The sequence below is a fragment of the Jaculus jaculus genome, chromosome 15 (assembly GCF_020740685.1).
Source record: "Jaculus jaculus isolate mJacJac1 chromosome 15, mJacJac1.mat.Y.cur, whole genome shotgun sequence".
Taxonomy (NCBI): Eukaryota; Metazoa; Chordata; class Mammalia; order Rodentia; family Dipodidae; genus Jaculus; species Jaculus jaculus.
The window spans coordinates 37461520-37482846 of record NC_059116.1 but is presented as its reverse complement, the minus strand read 5'-3'; the positions used below and the strand labels follow the sequence as shown (position 1 = coordinate 37482846).

The following is a 21327-nucleotide window of genomic DNA, read 5'->3' as shown; positions in this document are numbered from 1 at the left end:
CCAGGCTGACCTGGAATTCACTATGTAGTCTCAGGGTGGCCTTGAACTCATGGCAATCCTCCTACCTCTTCCTCCTGAGTGCTAGGGGATTAAAGGCATGCTCTGTCACACCTGGCTGACCCCTGGAATTTTTTTTAAGATTTTACTTTTATTTATTTATTAATTAGAGACAGAAAGAGGGAGAGGGAGAGAGGAAAGGAGGGAGAATGAGCGTGCCAGGGCCTCCAGCCACTGCAAGCAAACTCCAGATGTGTGCGCCCCCTTGTGCATCTGGCTAATGTGGGACCTGGAGAATTGAACCGTGGTTCTTAGGCTTCAGCGGCGTGTGCCTTAACCGCTAAGCCATCTCTCTAGCCCCTGACCCCTGAATTTTTAAAAATCATCTACATAATGCAAGGCTCACTGGTTATAAGACTACAGGAAAAGAATTGGTCAGCAACCAGCACTATGGATAAGCCAGTTAGAGTGTGGATCCCTCTGTGCGTGTGCTTGTGTACAAGGTGTGCACGCAAGCACGGTGTACATGGGAGCCAGAGGAAACCTCAAGTGCTGTCCACCTGTCTCCTTTTGAGACAGGGTCTCTCACTGAACATGAAGTTCACCAGTTCATCTAGACTCACTAGTCAGTGAGTCCTAGGGACCCTCCTGTCTCCACCACCCCAGTGCTTAGATTATTTAAAATCCATAAATGCCTGGCATTTATGTGGGTTGATCGTCATGCTTGCACAGCAAGCACTTTACCCACTGAGCCATCTTCTTGGCCCTATAGTGAAATCTTGAATGTTCCCCAAAGTCTCATGTGTTGAAGGCTTGGCCCCATCGCCGCAGAGTTGTGAGGTGCTAGAGTCATTCAGAGGTGAGACCTAGAGGAGGCAGTGAGGTCATGGAAAGCATGACCTTGAAGGGGTTCTTGGGACCCTGGCCCTCTCTTTGCATCCTAGCCACCATGAAGGAGCAGCCTCCTCTGCAGCCCTCCTGCCACAATTTGCTTACCTGTCAGGAGGAAAAGTGCATGGCTCACTGACCAAAGACTGATGTCTCTAAAACCCTGAGCCATCTGGGCATGGTGGCACACACCTTTAATCTCAGCACTGGGAGGCAGAGGTGGGAGGATTGCTGTGGGTTCAAAGCTAGTCTGTGCTACAGAGTTCCAGGTCAGCCTGGGCTAGAGTGAGACCTGGCTTTAAAAACAAAAACAAGAGTGAGACCCTACTGTGTAAGGGAAAATGAATCACGAACAAAACCAGATGGGGATAGTGGTATGAAAAAAATTAAAATAAGCCAGGTGTGATGGTGTATGCCTTTAATCCAAGCACTTGGGAGGCAGAGGTAGGAGGATCACCGTGAGTTCGAGGCCACCCTGAAACTACAGAGTGAATTCCAGATGTGAATTACAGAGTGAATTGTGATGATCTCTTGGATGAGAGAAGAACACACTCCCATCTTTTTAAACTGGCTGCTAGTGTGAACTTTACTGCAACAATGAAACTCATTCCTGAGGATGGAGTCAGTCACGAGTCAGACCTTGTTAACCAGTGACCAATGGCCATAATAGCAACTCACTTCTTTGAGGATTTTTGGGCATGTCACCATGACCCATGGTTACATTATCTCCATGGCTCTCACAGTCACCTTGGGATATGGGGGCCCATTTTTTTAGATTACACACCTCCTATCCTAGCTGGGTGTTGTGGTGCATACCTGTCATTCCAGCATGCAGAAAATGTAGTCAGGAAGATCAGAAATAAAGGCCAGTTTCAGTTACATAGCGAGTATGAAGGCAGCCTGGGATATATGAGACCCTGTCTCAAACACCTACCCAAACAACATAACTTCCATCCTCAGGAGTTTGGACTCCCACAGCTGACTTCTGAGCACTAATCTGTCTTCATAGTGCCAAAGAACTGTGTTTGTGTCAGGCCAAAAATAGATGTGCAAGGGGTGGGAGATGGCTCAGTGGATAAAGCACTTGCCACAATATGATCTGAGTTCAGATCTCCAGAACCCACATCAATGCCATGTGGGTGTGGTGGCCACCAATAATTCTAGCACTTGGAAGGTGGAGACAGGATGATGTCTGGGACAAGAGGGCTAGCTAGTTGTGGTGTTTTGAATATAAATGACCCCCATAGTCTTGGGTGTTTGTATCTAATGAGACCAGGAGTGGGGTTATTGTTATGATGTATGGGGGGAATATGGAAGGATTCAGTATTTTGGACTAGAATGCTTGCATTGCTGTAAACAGAGCTTGATGAGCCATTCTGGTGAGAGTTTAAAAAGACCTAGCTATAGAGAGAAATGTGGACTGTGAACTTTGGATTATGAGGTTTCTGAGAGCAAAGAAAGGACATTGTTGGAACTGGGCTACTGTGGGAAAAGCTGGCTGTGTTCTGCCCATGTCATGAGAATTTGAAAGCAAGGTTGAAGTTAAAAGTAGTGAACTGAGCTAGGCATGGTGGCACAAGCCTTTAACCCCAGAACTTGGGAGGCAGATAGGAGGATCACTGTGATTTGAGGGACTACAGAGTCAGGCTGAGTAGAGTAAGACCCCCCCCACACACACCTCAGAAAACCAAAAAAGGCTGGGCGTGATGGTGCACACCTTTAATCCCAGCATTTGGAGGTAGAGGTAGGAGGACTGCTGTGAGTTCAAGGCCACCCTGAATTCACCCATAGTGAATTCCAGGTCAGCCTAAGCTAGAGTGAGACCCCCACCTCAGAAAAAAAAAAAAAAAAGGCAAAGAAACATAGAAAGTTTGCCACAGAAAAAAATTCAAGCAAGTGTGAAATCAGTCTCAGAGACTAGTTTTAGGCCACTTAAACTGTCACTATTAAAGAGATTAAAGATGGGCCAAACTGTTCTTCATTGAGACAATGGGAAAGATGCCCTGAGGGCAAAACCTAACCCATGGAAGCTCAAGCCAATAAGGGTGCAAAATATGCAGATATCTTGCTGCTCAGGGCCAAGATTTATCCCCACCCTGGATTTCCACATTTGCTGTGTCGCCCACCTGGTACTGATTTTGGAAGCACGAGAAATGCGGGAAAGTGGGTCACGAAGTGCACACAGATCTAGGAGCTGGTGACATGCAGCATTGTGAAACAGAGTCGAAATCTCTGTGTGAAAACCTATGAGAGACCATTGCAAGGAGCTGTGAAGATGAACTGTGGGTTGCAGTGGAGACCCCAGAAGTTTGGAGATTTCAGAACTCTGGGGTGGCCACCAGGGAAATCTGCTTGCACTGGCTTAAGTGGTTCTGCATGGAGAGAAAGTGGCACAGTGGAGGAGGACCTGGGCCTTTGGAGCCGGAGGACATCAGTGTCACAGGTGTCAGGCAATGTTTGTCCTTCTGGCTTTTGATCTTGTGTTCAACCGTCAGCTTATTGATTCTTCTTTTTGCAATGGGAATGTTTGCTCTGTTGGAAGTATGTGCATTGTGTTTTATTTTACAGTTAAGAGACTATCTTGAATTTCAGAAGGAACTTTGGACTTTTGAACAGGGCTGAAGCTGATAAAGACTATAGGGACTTTATAAGGTTGGACTGAGTGTGCTTTGCATCTGGAGATGTTCATGAATCTATGGGAGCCAGGGGCAGAAGGTGGTGACTTGAATGGAAGTGTCCCATAGTTTTGTGTTTGTTTTAGCCTCCTACTTAACCCTCAGTAGGTGGAGCTCTTCTGGAGGAGGTGTGTCACAGTACGGATGGGGGAGCAGACCTTGCATCGATCCCTACTGTGTGTTCAGAGCCAGGTCATGCTTGTTCTCTCTCTGCTGTGGATGTGTGATTAAGTGAGCCAGCCACCTCCCCAGTGATAAAGTTTCCTCCTCAAAGCTGTGAGCCTGAAATAAACCCTTTCCTCCTGTAATGTTTTGAGAATGTTAGCAATGTTTTGTCCTAGCAATGAGAAGGCAACTGCTACACTAGTCTAGCCAAACTAGCTGGCTCTGGGCTCAAATGAGAAACCTTGTCTCAGCAAATATAGAGGACAGCAATGAAGACACCAACAACCACCTCTGGCCCCAACACACATGCACACGTGTGCCCACAAACATACACCCATGCACACCACACGTGCACATGCAAGAGGAATGAACATACAAGATCCCAAAGTGCCTCATTATCAGAACTTATTCAAAGGGTTTCCAAGTCACTTCCAGGCAGGGTGCTTGAGGTCCATTTCTTCAAGCTTGTGAAGGCCTCTTCTATCTAACCATCCAGTCAGAGCACGCACCATCAGATCTTCCTTCTACCCGAGGCAGCTCTGTGCAGACTTCTGGTCGCTGACTTGGCACCATGACACTGAAGCCTGTGATGGCTGGCGGCCTCGAAGGACATGATGGAACCAACTGGGGCAGTTCTTCAATAGGTGCGCAGTGAAGAAACTGGTGTATGGGAGTCTGGATCTTAAAAACGGGAGGGAGAGCCCTGGACGATGAAGTTTATCTGTTGAAAGTGCAGAGGAGAAACTCAGTTAGTATGTGGGCTTATGGCAGCATATATGCTTATTCTCCAGGTTCTGAGGGTCTCATGTGACAGTCCTAGAGATGGGTCATGACCCCAGATCTCTCCATCATAAATTTTAGTGGGGTCCTATCCAAAAGAGATCATGTGACCTCCCTCCATGAAACTAACATTTTCTAGAAGTCACTTAAAAAAAAAAAACCCTGATAAATCTGTGTGTGTGTGTGTGTGTGTGTGTGTGTGTGTGTGTGTGTTTAAGTGGGGAAGGGGCATTGGAGCAATGGCTCAGCAGTTAAGGTACTTGACTGTAAAGCCTAACAACCCAGGTTCAATTCCCCAGTATCCACATAAAGCCAGATGCACAAAATGGCACATGCATCTAGAGTTTGTTTGCAGCGGCTAGAGGCCCTGGTCCATCCATTCTTTCTTTCTCTCTCTTTCTCTTTGCAAATAAATAAAGAATGTGTGTGTTCATGTAAGTGGAGGCCAGAGGACAACTTCAGGTGTCATACTCATGTGCCATTGTTCTTTTCTGAGACAGTATCTCTCACTGGTTTGGAGCTCCCCATGTAGGCTACACTGGCTGACCAGTGAGCCCCAGGGATCCTTTCCCCACCTCCACAGGGCTGGAATTACAGGCATTAGCCACTACACCTGCCTCTCAAGCTTAAGAATGTGTTTTATGTAACCAAAGATGTCCAAAATACCATCATGACAACATGCAATCAAGATTTTAAAGCCAGGTTTGCTGGCACACACTTGTTGTGCCCGCACTCGGGAGTCTGAGAAAGGAGGACCGAGAATTCCATGCCAGCCTGCATTACGTATTAAGACCCTTTTAGCTCCAAAGATATGGTTCGGCCAGGCCATTGTGGTGGTTTGAATCAGGTGTCACCCATAAATTTGTGAATGCTTGGTTTGCACTGATGGCAATTCCAGAATTAGAGCCTTGTAAGAGGAGTGCTGTTTGGAACAGGTTTAGGGGTGTCATAGACAGCTCCCCTTTGCCAGAACTCAGCTCATTCTCCTGCTGCTGTTTCCACCTGATGTTGGCCAGGAGGTGATGTCTAGCCTCTGCTCATGCCACGTTTTCCCTGCCATCATGGAGCTTCCCCTCGAGATTGTAAGCCAAAATAACCCCTTTCCTCCCACCAGCTGCTCTCGCTTGGGCATTTTGTGCCAGCAATGAGAAGGTAACTGCAACAGTCAGCACAGTGCCAGCCTTGCATTGCACCTGCTGCATCACTCCGATATACACATGCCAGGCATAGTGACACATGCCTGTCACCCCGGCGCTGGGGAGGTGGAGGCGGGAGGGTCCATAGGGATTGCTGACCAGCCAGTCTAGCCAAATTGGGGAGCTCCAGGCTAGTGAGAGACCCTATCTCAAGAAAGAGTGGGTGACACTTCTGAGGATGACATGTGAGGTTGTTCTCTGGCCTCCATGCATATGAACACACACATGCAAAAAGAAGAGAATGGGGTTTCCCGTGGCAGGGTTCCAGGTGGCCCTGAGACTGAGGATGACTTTCACTTTCTGCCTGCATGATGCATATAGCCAAGTCCCCAAATCCTCCCAGCAACCCCTGGAACCCTGCAGACATGTCCCGGGGAAAGAAAGAAGAAAGGGTAGCTAGAGATGTGTATTGGGCTAGAAGTAGGCAGAACTTTCCCTACTAAAAATCCCTGCTCCAAGGCCTTCTGTAAATACATCACAATGAAAGAAGGGGAAATACAATGAAAAGCTTTGCTCCTGTCTGGGAAGATGACCTCTAAGGAAAGCTCAGCGAGCAAGCTACCGTCTCAGCGCATGCGCACCTTACCAAGCCTCTGCAGAGAGTGCAGACTAGCACAGACGGCACCCAGAACCCACTGCAGCTGGACACGTGTGTATGCATACCTGCCCGTGTGTGTGGCCTCTGTAGGTCCAACCACAGACCTGCCTGACACTTGTTCCACACAGCCCAGCAACGCCAAGCAAGTGGACCTCACCATCAGGGACAGCCTGGTGCAGCAAATGATCAGGAATACATGGCTTCAATCTGTGACTTGTATTTCTGGTTTATGAAACGTCTCCTAACTTTTGACGTTGGACCTGCCAAGAAAGGAGAAATCTGTCAGTTTACAAAGGTGGAAGATAATGTCACACTTACCATGTATGGCCAGGCAGTGGTCTGAGGGCTGGTATGGGGCTGGGTCAGGTGGCCCACTGCTACCTATTTCTAGGGACACTGTTCTCCTCATCCACATGGTACATCCACACGAACTGTGGTTAGTGGTGAAAACTCAGACTGTGGTAAATTTATGTGCAGGTGTATTTGTGCTTGTGCTGGTGTGTGTGCAGTGTACACATGTCACAGAGCATGTGTGGAGATCAGAGGACAACTTCTGGGTGTTGCTCCTCACCTTCTATATCATTTTGAGGGCTTGCTTTATCTATTGAGTACTGGAGTATATGGTTGATTTTTTTTTTTCTTGAGGTAGGTCTCACTCTAGCCAAGGCTGACCTGGAACTCAGTCTGTAGTCTCAGGCTGGCCTTGAACTCATAGCAATGCTCCTACCTCTGCCTCCCAAGTGCTGAGATTAAAAACATGCGCCATCACACCCGGCTCTACAATTGACCTTCTCCCTTCCTTCCCTTCCTTCCTTCCTTCCTTCCTTCCTTCCTTCCTTCCTTCCTTCCTTCCTTCCCTCCCTCCCTCCCTCCCTCCCTCCCTCCCTCCCTCCTTTCTTTCTTTCTTTCTTTCTTTCTTTCTTTCTTTCTTTCTTTCTTTCTTTCTTTCTTTCTTTCAAGGTAGGATCTTGCTCTAGCTCAGGCTGACCTGCAATACACTATGTAGTCTCAGGGTGGCATTGAACTCATGGCGATCCTTCCACCCCTGCATCCTGAGTGCTGAGATGAAAGGCATGTACCACCATGCCGGGCTTACAGTTGAAGTTTTAACCGGCTCCATACATGCCTTACCAGCATGGTGCTGATCCCTAGCCACAGATGCTCTCCAGTCTTCTTGTGTGCGCTGTCTCCACATTCTCTTCTGTTCTCGCCACTCTGACTTGTCAGCTGATTAATCAGTGAGGCATCACTTTGACAAATCCTCACTCAGTATTTCTAAAAATGCCTTTCTATCTCCTCTCTGTTGTAGATAGCATAAGTTCACTACTGCCTTCTTTAATGTTCAACTCCTTTCATGATTAGCTGTTTTAAAACATTTTTATTTATTTGAGAGAGAGAAAGACAGAATCGGCACACCAGCGCCTGTCTCCTGCCACTGCAAACAAACTCACAAACTCCAGATGCATGTGCCACTTTGTGCATATGGCTTTGCATGATTATTGCCAAATTGAGCCCAGGCCTTCAGGCTTTGCAAGCAAGCGTCTTTAACCACTTAACAATCTCTCCAGCCCTCTGATAATTAGCTTTTTATGAGAGAGAGAGAGAAATAGGCATGCAAGGACCTCCAGCCACTGCAATCGAACACCAGATGTGTGTACCATCTTGTGTGCATGAGCACCTTGCATGCTTGTGTTACCTTGTGCATCTAGCTTATATGGGGCCTGGAGTGTCAACGTGGGTCCTTAGGCTTTGCAGGCAAGCACTATGACTGCTAAGCCATCTCTTCAGCCCTTTTTTGGTTTTATGAAGTAAGGTATCACTCTAGCCCATGCTGACCTGAAATTCACTATGTAGTCTCAGAGTAGCCTGTAATTCATAGTGATCCTCCTGCCTCTGCCTCCTGAATGCTTGAATTAAAGGTATGCACTACCACATCTGGCCTGATTAGCTTTTAAAAACAACCCCCAGACACAAAGTTTCTTAGTTACCCACTATGCGAACTTTTTGCCTATAACCTAGGCAGTAAATAGAGGTCTTTTCCCTTTCCCTTTCAGCTGTGCACTTCTTCAGAGTTCATCCTGTGAGTTGTCAGTTATAAACTCTGTCTGAGATTGTTTCTGCAACACTATCCAACAAGTGAGCCCTCTTAGCACCTAACTAGTTTTTATGTGATTTCCAGAGCAAGGAAGGTACCCACCATGGCAAGAAAAGACTGTGTAGAGGTGGGCTGGGGAGCTGGAAGCCAGATGGGAGAGGTGCCCTTTCCTGTGATGATAACAGGAGCCCATATGGCTCTGATGGTCAAGGTCACCATCTCTCCAGCACTCACCCAGCTCTCCACCGTGTATGGAGAAGTCTTTGTCCAAGATGATCCATTTGCGAATCCTCTGAGAATCCAAGATGGCTTCCCGGTTCACGGCGTCTATGCCGTACTGGATGGCTGTGTAGATCAGTGGGTCTTGCAGCTTCACAATGTCTGACACAGTGGTTGCTGAGCTGCCCAGGGCTCGGCAGAAGTTGACAGCCTCCAAGGTCAGCTTGTCCAGGGGCTCACCAGTCATGGGGTCCATCTCACACTGCCCCAGGACAGGGTCATCACCAGGCACATTCCTCAGCCATCCCCAACCCCAACCCCAGGCGGCTAAAGGCAAGAAGCAGTTTTTGAACCTGTGGTCACACCTCCTGACCCCAGGGTGGTCTTCCCCTGTCCTCCACCTCTCCCTTATGACCAGCCAGCAGACCCCTGTCACCTTCAGTGTCAGCAGCATGCTCAGAAACATGGCCTTGTCACCCACCAGCACGGCATTACTGATGATGGGAATCTTCTCCTTCACCAGGGTCTCAATGGGGATGGGGACCACATTCTCACCGCCAGCCATGATGAGGATTTCTGGAACAGAGCTGGGATCAGCAGGGGTCCGGCTGCAATAACTCCCACCCACTTGAGGACCATAAGGCTGGATGTCACTGTAGACACTTGTCTTGACTCCCCTAAAAGTCTCAGGCTGGCGTTGAACTCATGGTGATCCTCCTACTTCTGCCTCCCAAGTGCTGGGACTAAAGGTATGTGCCACCATGTTCAATGTTCAGCCCCTTGTACCTTTTTTTTTTTTTGTTGGTTTGTTTGTTTTTTGAGGTAGGGTTTTGCTCTAGCCCAGCCTGACCTGGAATTCACTATGTAGTTTCAGGCTGGCCTCGAACTTACAGCAATCCTCCTACCACTGCCTCCCAAGTGCTGGGATTAAATGCATGCGCCACCACACCTGGCCCCCTTGTACCTTTTAAAACTTATTTATTTATTTATTTTGAGAGGGAGAGAGAGCGAGGGATAGAAAGAGGCAGAGAGAGAGAGAGAGAGAGAGTATGGGTGCACCAGGGCCTCCAGCCACTGCAAATGAACTCCATATGCATGCACCACCATGTGCATCTATCTGGCATATATGGGCCCTGGAGAATCGAATCTGGGTCCTTAGGCTTTGCTGGCATGTGCCTTAACCACTAAGATATCTCCCCAGCACCCTTGTACTCTTGTACCTTTTTTTTTTTTTTTTTTTTTTTTTTTTTTGAGGTAGGGTCTCACTCTAGCCTAGGCTGACCTGGAACTCACTATGTAGTTTCAGGGTAGCCTGTAACTCATGGCGATCCTCCTACCCCTAGCTCCCTAGTGCTGGGATTAAAGGTGTGTGCCACCATGCCCAGCCCCTTGTACCTTTAAAAAAAAATTTTTTTTTAAATTTATTTGCAAGGAGAGAGAAACAGAGAGAGAAATTGTGTGCCAGGGCTTCTAGCCACTGCAAATGAATTCAGATACATGTACTGCTTTGTGCATCTGGCCTACGTGGGTACTGAGGAAACAAACCTATGTTGTTAAGCTTCACAGGCAAGCACCTTAACCATTAAGCCATCTCTCCAGCACTCCCTTGTACCTTTGATGCGGCCAGTGATGAAGAGGTAGCCCTGGTTGTCCATGCGGCCCATGTCCCCTGAGTGCAGCCAGCCCTCGTCGTCGATGGCCTCCCCTGTGGCCTCCTCCCTGTCCAGGTAGCCCATGAAGACGTGGCGGCCCCACATGCACACCTCCCCAATGCCATCATTGTTCTGCTGATACAGCATGTTTTTACACCCGCTCAGGATCTTGCCACAGCTGCCAGAGATGGAATAGGGAAACTAAGGCTCAGAAGGTCCCAAGGGCACAGGAGTGAACTTGGAGGCAAAACACACCAGTTACCTCCCAAGGGGAAAGTCCACAGATGGTCCTGATAAACCAGGAATATCTGGGCTTAGAGCTGAGAATGGTGCCCTCTGTTTATCCTGATTCAGGATGCGCTGGGACCCCACCATCCCTGGCCATCCTCAGCTCTAGGCTATAGCCCTGGAGGCCCAGGGAACCACTGGGGGATGCCAGCACCTCAGAACTCTGTAGTTCATCGTGCTGGAGACAGCATGTGGCCCCGAGCTCTCAGTCATCCCGTAGATCTCTCCAATGGGGATGTCCAGGCTGAGGAAGAACTCGGAGGTCTCCTGGGAGAGGGGTGCCACCGCGCTGAGGAAGGAGTGGCAGTGGTCCAAGCCCAGCGAGCTCCGCACTTTGCTGAACACCAGCGCCTTGGCCATGCGGTAGTTTATGGGAATGTCACTCTTCCTAGGAACAACAGTACCAAGGACAGGGACAGCCATCTAGTAGGAGCGGGCTGCTCTCCCAGACCCTGGGCCCCTCCATTTACCCCAGCATGCGTTTCGTGTTGACCTTTAAGCCAACAATCTTGGCCCAAGAGAATGCCTTTTTCCTCAGACTCGAAGACTTGGCCACACTCTGCTTGATGGTGTCCTGCATCTTTTCCCAGATCCGTGGCACCCCCAGGAAGGTGGTGGGCTTCACCTCCTGCAGCGTGCTAACCAAGGTGCCCTGTGGGGATGGGGACAGGACCAGAGCTTCTGGGGCCAGCATGCTCCGTGGCCTGCAGGTGTCCTTCTCTCCTTCTATTGGCTGGCCAGCAACCAATCAGAATTCTGTAGTCTTTCTTCCCCACCTTTCCTTCCCTCTGTTTCTTTTTCTCTCCTCCCTCCTTCTTCCCCCCTCCCCGCTTCTTTTTCCTCATCGTTTCCCTCCTCCTTCCTCTTCCTTCCCCCATTCTCCCTCTTCTCTCTTCTCCCCCTTTTCCCCTATCCCCAGCTCAGCTATGGATTTGATAGGAAAAAGCACAAACTAGTAAGATATTTTCAGAAGAAAACATGAAAGTACCATGCAACTTCACTTCTGTAAGGGAAGGGAATTATCTGAGAAACTGGTTCCTGTGCACAGAGAAATGCTAGTGAGGTGTTCTCTGTGGCACATTTTTGTAAAATAGCTCAGAGACAGTTACATGCACAGTGACTGGGAATTGGTTCAAACGCCGTTCAAGCACTACGCAACTACTGAAAGGACACGAAGCTTCTCACCTGAAATTGATCTACAGGCTCAATGCAATCCCTCTCAAATCACAGACAGGCTTTTAATGTGCCATGGGACAAGCAGGTCTTAAGCTTTATACAGATACTCACATGGATAAAATAATCAAAGCAATTTTGGAAAAGAATATAATTGCAGAACCCACTACCTGACAGAGTCTCACTGTGTGGCCTGGGCTGTGTGGCTGGCCTTGGACTTGTGATGCCTGGCAGGTGTGGGTCACCACACCATGTGGCTCTGACATACAGGTGGACATGCAGATGATGGGACAGAGGAGAAGATGCAGAAAGGAACTCTACATCATGACCTATTGATTTCAATCCAAGGCAAGGGAAAGACCATACCCCCACACACACACACACACGAGCAAGGATGCTTGGAGGAGAGTTGCACGTGGCACTGAACATGAACATGAATTCCAGTGGAACACCTCAGACCTCCTAGGACAAAAGAATGAGGCCTTGTGCTGTTGGAGGGGACAGACACCTCCTCAATGAGACACCAGATCAGAGACACAATCCATCATTTGGACTTCATCAGAGTTCCTGTGGAGACCAAGAAGCAGCACAGAGACCAGCCGAAGAGCTGGAGCAAGTGTCTTTTTATTTATTTATTTGAGAGCAACAGAAAGAGAAAGAGGCAGATAGAAAGAGAGGGAGAATGGCCCTCCAGGGCCTCCGGCCGCTGCAAATGAACTCCAAACACATGCGCCCCCTTGTGCATCTGGCTAATGTGGGTCCTGGGGAATCGAACCTGGGTCCCTTGGCTTTGTAGGCAAATGCCTTAACCACTAAGCCATCCCTCTAGCCCCTGGAGCAAGTGTTTGCAGGTTATAAACTTGATAATGATTCCTGGCCTGAACATGCAAAGAAACCAATAAAAGTAGACACCCAGTGTGGTGGCACATGCCTTTAATCCCAGCACTCGGTAGGCAGAGATAGGAGGATCGATCGCTGTGAGTTCAAGGTAACCCTGAGACTACATAGTGAATTCTAGATCAGCCTGAGCTAGAGTGAAACCCTATCTCAAAACAAACAAACAAAAAAGATGAGATAGACAATGAAATTATACAGTGCAGATGATTTGAATGGATATTTCTCTAGAGCTCAGCATAGTGACAAAGGTCCTCATAAGAGGGAAAGAGAAAAATCAGTCAGGGGGATGGAGTATGGAAACAGAAGTGTGTGTGTGTGTGTGTGTGTGTGTGTGTGTGTGTGTATGCACACTCGTGGGCTACGGACAAGATTGCTTTGAAGACAAAGGCAAAGGCCATGAGTCAATAATCACAGAGGCTTCTAGAAACTGGAAAATGAATTCTCCCCAAGAGCCTCAGAATATCCATCCTTAGGCATCTCGATTCTAACCATGCTGGGCCTGTTTTGGGTTTCTGACTGCTGGAAGTCTGAGATGGCCCATGTGTCTTATCAGAACATCAGTGAGCTCAGACAGGAGGGAATGAAGTACGATTCCAGAATCCTCACCTGGTATTGTTAAGTCTGTGAAATCCAGACACAAATGGAACAGGGATTCCATCTCCTAGCTATTCTGAGAAAGCATCTAAAGGAGGGTTCCCAGAGACACCAAAGGAGGACCCCCAGCAATGGAAGATGTAGGCTGCAGAAAGTAGGGAGCCTGATTGTCACAGTCAGCTCCATGTTGCTGGGATGAACATCCAAACCAGGCTCAGTTTGGGGGAGAAAGAGAGGGTTATTTCTAGCTTACAGGTCCAGGGAAAGTTCCATCAGTGGCTGAAGAAGCTGTTTCCATACATCCAAGCAGAGAGACACAACCAAACACCCTATCAAGACCAAAAGCAGCAGGCAGGAACGGGCAACAAAGAGCAGGGCCACTGCCAGAGCTCAGAACTGACCTTTGGGCTGGAATTCAGACCCCCCTCCCCCGTGATACCTTAGGGCTGGGCTCCAGGATCTGTTGCCAGTGGCACCTCCACCAGCCAGGCAGCTGGAGACCCAAGCTTGAGTATATAGGGGACAGACATTCAAACGACCACCCCAGCCCAGGGACAGGGGCAGCCCCGCACAGCCGCTTGAATGGGATGCCACTGAGGCACTACCCTGATCCTTCCCTTATGGCCTGCGGTTCCCCCGTTCAGAAAACACCTTGCAGCCTATGGGGAAGCCCCGGGACCAGTGCGCGCTCGGCACAACACGAAGTTGCAGTGGGTGGTAACATGATCGTATAGTCTCTGCTCAGTTCAGTTCACAGGAGCCACAGGACAATGTGCAAATCTGACATGATTGAAAACTAAAGCAACGACTAACTCTGGGGAACAAGAAAGAGCAGAGAGGCCCGCATGGTGGGTGGGGCAGGTGCGTGTTTCTGTTCACCTATTTGCTGTGAGAAGATGGAGATGGGTGAAGATTGGGAAGAGAGCTAAGTTTTCACCTACCATAGTTAAACTGTTAAAAGTTAACAGACATGGTAGTTCACACCTTTAATCTCAGCACTCAGGGGCTGAGGCAGGAGGATAGACCTGAGTTCAAGGCCAGCCTGGGCTACAGAATGAGTTCCAGTTCAGCCTGGGCTAGAGTGTGATTCAACCTCAAAATCCCCCAAATTATATAAGAACACATTCTATTTTCAATACCATTTACATGTGTACAGAATGTGCATGTGATGTATGTGCATGGTATATGCATGTTTGTATGTGTGGGGTCCCATGTGTGTGCATGTGTGTGTGTGTGTGCCTGACTTCACCACCTTTTTTTTTCTTTTTTCAGTTTTTTGAGGTAGGGTCTCACTCTACCTCAAACTGTCCTGGAATTCAGTATGTACTCTCCAGCTGGTCTCAAACTCGTGGTGATCCTCCTACCTCTGCCTCCTGAGTGCGAGAATTAAAGTTGTGCGCCACCACACCCAGCTCACATCTACTTTTTTTTTGAGAGAGGGTCTTACATTGGCCTGGAGCTCACAAATTAGGATAGACTGGCTGATCAGCTAGTTCCAGGGATCCTCCTGTCTTGGCCTCCCCATTGCTGGGGTCACAGGCATAGGTCACCACACCCAACTTTTTTATACAGGTTTTGGGGATTCTCCTCAGGTCCTCTGGCCTGTGAAGTGAGCTCTTTACCCACGGAGCCACCTCCCTGGCCTGCCACTGCGATCTTTCTCTTGAGCTGTTCTGTTCTTGAAAAGATCATTTTAATGTCAGCATGAGTGAAAGTGGAGGAGTTTATTTCCCAAGGACCGAAGTTGGGATTGCTTGTTAAAGTAATTTTGGTGTTAAGCTGAGATTTTGCTTTTATTTTATAGTGTTTATAGTGTTTATAGCTGAGGGGAGGGGCAAGCCAAGCAAGCGGGCAGCTGATTTTCAGAAGCAGGACATGACAGTCAGCTTGTGCAGGCTGGATGCTTGGAAACCTACATATGAATCAGCATGCATATGAATCATGCAGTCGGGTCACCCTAACCATGAACTCTGGTTTATTCTATTTTAGTCTTAAACTGTCCTCCCCTCTTATCGGCCCTCTGAGTCTAGGAGACAGTTCTCTCTTTAGGATTCCTTCAGCTGCTGACAGAGATGAGTTCAGCTCCTCAGTAGTTAACTCTCACAGTGACTTAGTGTATCAGTCCAGTTTTTAGCTCCTTTTTTTATTATTACAGTTCAATGTGCTGTACATGGATGCTGTCCTTCAGCTAAAGATAAAAACTCAAAGGATGTGGCCACCCCCTTTCCCATGCTGCCAAGCAGAGAAGATGAAGATAGAGAAAACAACTCTAGAAACTGGGGTCCACCCTTTGTGAACACTTGGCGAGGCCTCACAGCCCACACTTCACCTTACCCTGAGAGCATCTGGCTGAGCAAAGAAAATAAGCGCCCCAATCTTGATGGGTATCCAAATGTCCACCATCTGAGTCGCGATGTGGCTGAGGGGCAGGTAGCTGACCACCATCTCCTGTTTCCCCGCCGTGTGATTTAGCCCCAGCTCCCGCACCATGGCCTCGGCCGTCCATGTGATCTAGAATACAAGTGACAACCCAGAAAGCCTCATACGAGGGCGATGCTCCTTCTTCTAAAATGTTATTTATTTATTTGCACAGGATGGGGATCCAGGGTGTCCTGCAACTGCAAACAAATGCCAGAAGCTTGTGCCACTTTAAAAAATATTTATTTATTTATTTGAAAGAAAGAGGCAGATGAGGGGGGAGGGGAGAATGGGCAGACCAGGGCCTCCAGCCACTGCAAACTAACTCCAGACTCATGTGTCACCTCATACGTCTTGGCTTTATGTGGGTACTGGAGAATTGAATCCAGGTCCTTGGGCTTTGCAGGCAAGCACCTTAACCACTGAGCCATCTCTCCAACCCCATGGGATCCATTTTCAATGGGTCCATTTAGCAAATGCTTGGAAAGCACCTCCCATGTGCCTGGCTCTGCTGGCGAGCACCCAGTGTGGGAGTCATGGAGTCCTTGTCATAGCACTGAGTTCAGTCACTATGACATTCCCTGAGTCACAGATGGGGATTGAGGCTCAGGGCTGAGCCTCCAGGAAGCTTGGAGGAGTTGTAGAGACCCATAGGCCAGACTCAGCATCCTCTTGCAGATTTAGAAACTGAAAAATTCTGCAAGTGCCCTGAAGTCCCATCCTGACCACCAGTGAGCCTCATGGTATTTGTCCCCAGATCCCTGTAGCCTCTGTTTTCTCAGCTGGAAAATGGGTGCAGAAGCATTTGACATGTGATGTAAAATTATGGAACCAAAGCTAGAGAAATGGCTTAGCAGTTAAGGCACTTGTCTGTGAAGCTTGAGGACCCATGTTCGACGCTCCAGGTCCCATGTCATCCAGACGCGCAAGGTGACACAAGCATATAAGGGGGCACATGCTCACAAGGGGGCGCACGTGTCTGGAGTTCGATCACAATGGCTGGAGGCCCTGGCGCTCTCTCCCTCTCACAAAAAAAAAAAAGAGGACAGTCTGTTGGGCTTGCCACAAAAATAATTTGGAACCAAGCCAGGCATGGTGGCACATGCCTTTAATCCCAGCACTTGGAAGGCAGGGGTAGGAGGATCGCTGCGAGTTTAAGATCACCCTGAAAATTCCATGTCAGCCTGGACTAGAGTAAGACCCTACTTAAAAAAAAAAAAAACAGAGAGAAAACTAAAAACAAAATTATGGAAATAACATGGTCCAACAAAAGACACCACAGATTCTGTCCACAGATCCAACACTTAGTAGATCTGAGCCCCATTCTCACAGGCTTACCTTTGGAGGGCTCAGGGTCTCTATCATTTTGCCCTCTGTATTTCTCAAAGGCATCATGAATCTGGGGAACAGTTCATGTGTTAATCTAGCCAAGAAGAATGAATGATGTTCCTACAATTCACAGGACATGGTCCAGCTTCAGGGCCTTTGCAATGGCTGGTCCCTCTGCCCGAATGCTGTTCCTCTTATAATGTAAAGCAATTTCTTTTTCCTGGAGACATGGCCTTGCTATGTAACCCTTGCGGTCCTGGAACTTGCTATAGAGCCCGGAACAGCCTCAAACTTTCATGTTCCTACTGCCTCTGCCTCTTGAGTACTAGGATTATAGGAATGCACCACCATGCCCAGCTGCTTTTCTAGGGTTTTTTGTTTATTTGTATTTTGAGGTAGGGTCTCACTCTAGCCTAGCCTGGCATGGAATTCACTATGTAGTCTCAGGCTGGCCTTGAACTCACAGTGATCCTCTTACTTCTGCCTCCCAAGTGCTGGGATTCACAGTGTGTACCACCACTCCCAGCTTGGTTTTGTTTTAAAGATTTTATTTATTTGGAAGGAGAGAGAGAAAGATTGGATGTGCCAAGGCCTCTTGCTGCTGCAAACAAACTTCAGATGCATGTGCCACTTTGTGCATCTGGCTTTCCATGGGAACTGGGGAATTAAACCTGGGCTACCAGGCTTTGCAAGCAAGTACCTTTAACCACTAAGCAATCTCCCCTGCCCTATTTGTTTTGTTTTGTTTTTGAAGTAGGGCCTCACTCTGGCCCAGGCTGGACGGGAACTCACTCTGTAGCAGAAGCTGGCCTCAAACTCTCAGAAATCCTCCCACCTCAGCCTCCCAAGCACTGGGTGACAGGCGTGGGGCACCACATCAAGATACGGCTACTTCTTGGGGTTACATGTCAGTTCAGAGCCCACAAGTTGCAGCAGCCTAGTCTGGTCTATAGTGTGTCTCACCACCGTCTGTTTGTTCCCATCTACCTCCCAAGTCCCGTGACTGGGTATCGCTGGTGGATGTCTAGTTTGCAGAAGCTTTGCAGCACAAAACATTCACTCAGTAAGCTTTTGCTCACAAATGAATGGTGAAGTATAAGGAAATCTAAGTTCAATTCGTGTGCAAAGCCTTTGGGCCCTAAATCAACATTTTCCTTTTGTGTGTGTTTGGTGTGTATGTGTGTAAGCATGTTCATGCATGTGAGTATATGTGTGCGCACATGGGAACCAGAAGTTGACATCAAGTGTCTTTCTCTCTCTCTCTCTCCCTCTCTCTCTTTTTCAAGGTAGGGGTTCCCTCTAGTCCAGGCTGACCTGGAATTTACTATGTAGTCTTAGGGTAGCCTTGAACTCATGGTGATCCTTCGACCTCTGCAGCCCTAGTGCTGGGATTAAAAGCATGTGCCACCACGCCTGGCTCCACGCTTGTTTCTCAATAATTCTCTACCTTATTCTTTGAGACAGGAACTCTCAGGGTACCTGGATCTCCTCCATTAGGCTAGACTGACAGGCCAGCAAGACCCAGGGATCCCCGTGTCCACCTCCCCAAAGCTGGGGTCATAGGTGTGGTGATTTGAATGTAAATGGCCCCATAGCCTAAGGGTTTTTATTATTATTATTTTCTTTTCTTTTTTTTTTTTTTTTTTGAGGTAGGGTCTCATTGTAGTTCAGGCTGACCTGGAATTCACTATGTAGTCTCAGGCTGGCCTCGAACTCACAGCAATCCTCCTACCTCTGCCTCCCGAGTGCTGGGATTAAAGGCGTGCGCCACCATGCCTGGTAAGCCTTAGGGTTTTTTTGTTGCTGTTGCTTTTGTTGTTTTGTTTTGCTTTTTATGGAAGAAGGGATATTTATTGAAGCTTACAGAGCCAGGGGAAGTTCCATAATGGCAGAAGAAGCTGGTTCAGAGAGGAGCCACAAGCCCCAAAAGATAAAGGCAAAAAAGCCTCAGCTATTTTTGACGAAGCCTCCTACTTAGTCTCCAGCAAGCAGAGGCTGCTGGGGGAGGTGTTTCACGGGATGGGAGGGGGACACCTTGCGTCCAGCCCTCTGTGCGTTCAGAGCCAGCTCAAGCTTGCTGGTGTCTCTGCTGTGGATCAGATGTGAGATGAATTGAGCCAGCCCTCCCATGATGAAGCTTCCCCTCAAAGGTATCAGCCTGAAGTAACCCTCTCCTCCCATATGCTGCTTCTGGCTGGGTACTTTTTGCCAACAACAAGAAGGTTTTTATAACAATAGGTGTGTACCTCCACATCTGACTTTAAAAAAATCAGCTATTATTTATAAGCAAGGAGAGAGAAAAAGAGAGAGAGAGAGAGAGAGACTGAATGAATGAATGAGTGAGGATAGGTATGCCAGGACCTCCTGTTCCTGCAAAGGAGCTCCAGATATATGCACTATTTTGGACATCTGGTTTGACGAGGGTACTGGGGAATCAAACTCTTAGAAGATAGAAATGCTTCCTGGGCCAGGTGTGGTGGCGCACACCTTTAATCCCGGCACTTGAGAGGCAGAGGTAGGAGGATGGCCATGAGTTCAAGGCCATCCTGAGAGTACATAGTGAGCTCCAGGTCAGCCTGGACAAGAGTGAGATCCTACCTCGAAAAAAGAAAGAAAGAAAGAAATGTTTCGTGGAAATAGCAACTGCCTTCCATGCTGAGGTGGGAACTGTTCTCATCGGTGGGAACACACCCTGACAGATGCTCTCTGCTGTCAGAACATGCATGTATATCATTCGCAGTCATTTTATTTTATTTTTTTCATTGGCAGTCATTTTAAAATGTTCTTGTTTTACTTTCTTTCTTTCTTTTCTTTTTTTTTTTTTTTTTTTTTTTTTTGAGACAGGGTCTCACTCTGAAGACCAGGCTTTCCTTCAACTAGTGGCAATCCCACTACCTCAGGCTTCCAAGTGCTGGGATCATAAACATGCACTGCCACACCAGCTGTCTTTCTTGTACTGCCCCATACTGTTTCAAGCTCTCTACAAATATTAACTCATTTACGCTTCAAAACAACCACCAAAGTGGACATGATGCAGGATGCCTGTCATGCAGCATTTGGGAAGTGAAGGCAGGAGGATCAGAAGTTCAAGGTCATCTTCTGCTATATAGTGAATTTGAGACCAACCTGGCTGTGGTAGTCTGAATGTATGTTCCCCAGTAGATTCAGGTGTTTTATTTTTTTATTTTTTTATTTTTTTTTTTTGGTTTTTCGGGGTAGGGTTTCACTCTGGCTCAGGCTGACCTGGAATTCACTATGTAGTCTCAGGGTGGCCTCGAACTCATGGCGATCCTCCTACCTCTGCCTCCCGAGTGCTGGGATTAAAGGCGTGCGCCACCACGCCCGGCAATTCAGGTGTTTTATTAAAGCTTGAAACGTGGATTTCCAGCTGCCTGGCTAGAAGAGGTGTCACTGGGGGGCCAGATGCTGGGGTCCAGCCCTAAGGTGTTACTGGGGGTGGGTCTGATTCCCAGCCTAATGGTATATGAGAGTTGTATGAGCTCTGCCTGGGTCCCTGCTGCTGGCTGCCGGCTCCCTGCTGTTTTGCATCTGTTTATGCCTGCTTATGGTGCTGGCTGTTTGGTGGTATCACTCTTTGCTTGGATCTGTGAAAAGGAGCCAGTTTCTTTCACCACTACAGAACTTCCCCCTGTATCTGTAAGCTTCAAATAAATCTCTTCCTCCCATAAACTGTCTGGTTTGGAAGTTAATCCTAGTAACATGGAGCTGTCTACAACCCTGGCCTACAGAAAACCCTGTCTCAAAAAAAAAAAAAAAAAAAGTTTTTTAAATCCCATCACTCACCAGGTAGGAATGTGACGCCACTCCCATTTCAGAGACAGAAAACTGAGGCTTGGTGATGTTGGGCATCTTGTGTTCAAAGCCCCTGAGCTGAGTCCTGGAACACTGCCACCTCCTGTGCAATTACCATCCTCCTCTCCAGCCCTCAGTGCTAAGGACTCATTACATGTCACTACAGCCCACATGTCATCCTATCCCTGTGGACCCAGACTAGAACCAGACTGTGACTTCCACTGCCAAGGGATGTGGGCTTACATTGTCATGGCTGAGCATCACACCCTTGGGGTGGTCCATGGTCCCAGAGGTGTAGATGAGGACAGCACACTGGTTGGCTTTCTGGCCCAAGATGACCCGGTCCAGCTGGACATTGGTAATGCTGGTGCTGAGCTTCAGGAAACCATCCCACTGCGGAAGGAAGGACAGGTAGAGGGTGGGGACCCAGCTTGAGGAGGGACTGTGGATAGAGCAGCCACTCATAACGCCCTCAAATGGGCCTAAGCCATCAGTGTAGCTCTCAGTGATGGGATGGTGCCTGGGCATGTGACACGAAGTGGTCCAATCA

The 21327-nt window shown here is 48.2% G+C and overlaps 1 protein-coding gene across 1 annotated transcript in view; it reads right to left on the bottom strand.

Moving 5' to 3' along the window:
• Positions 1–4338: 4338 nt before the first annotated feature.
• Positions 4339–21327, bottom strand: part of Acsbg2 (acyl-CoA synthetase bubblegum family member 2) — a 28243-nt gene continuing 11254 nt past the window's right edge. Inside the window, exons 5-13 of the mRNA XM_012947993.2 lie at positions 21021–21170; positions 15552–15728; positions 11024–11205; positions 10708–10941; positions 10226–10443; positions 9050–9189; positions 8629–8875; positions 6457–6559; positions 4339–4446 (exon numbers count right to left, since the gene is read on the bottom strand). Coding sequence (XP_012803447.2) covers positions 6486–6559; positions 8629–8875; positions 9050–9189; positions 10226–10443; positions 10708–10941; positions 11024–11205; positions 15552–15728; positions 21021–21170 — 1422 coding nt within the window. The 3' untranslated portion in view covers positions 4339–4446; positions 6457–6485. The remainder of the gene's footprint in view (positions 4447–6456; positions 6560–8628; positions 8876–9049; positions 9190–10225; positions 10444–10707; positions 10942–11023; positions 11206–15551; positions 15729–21020; positions 21171–21327) is intronic.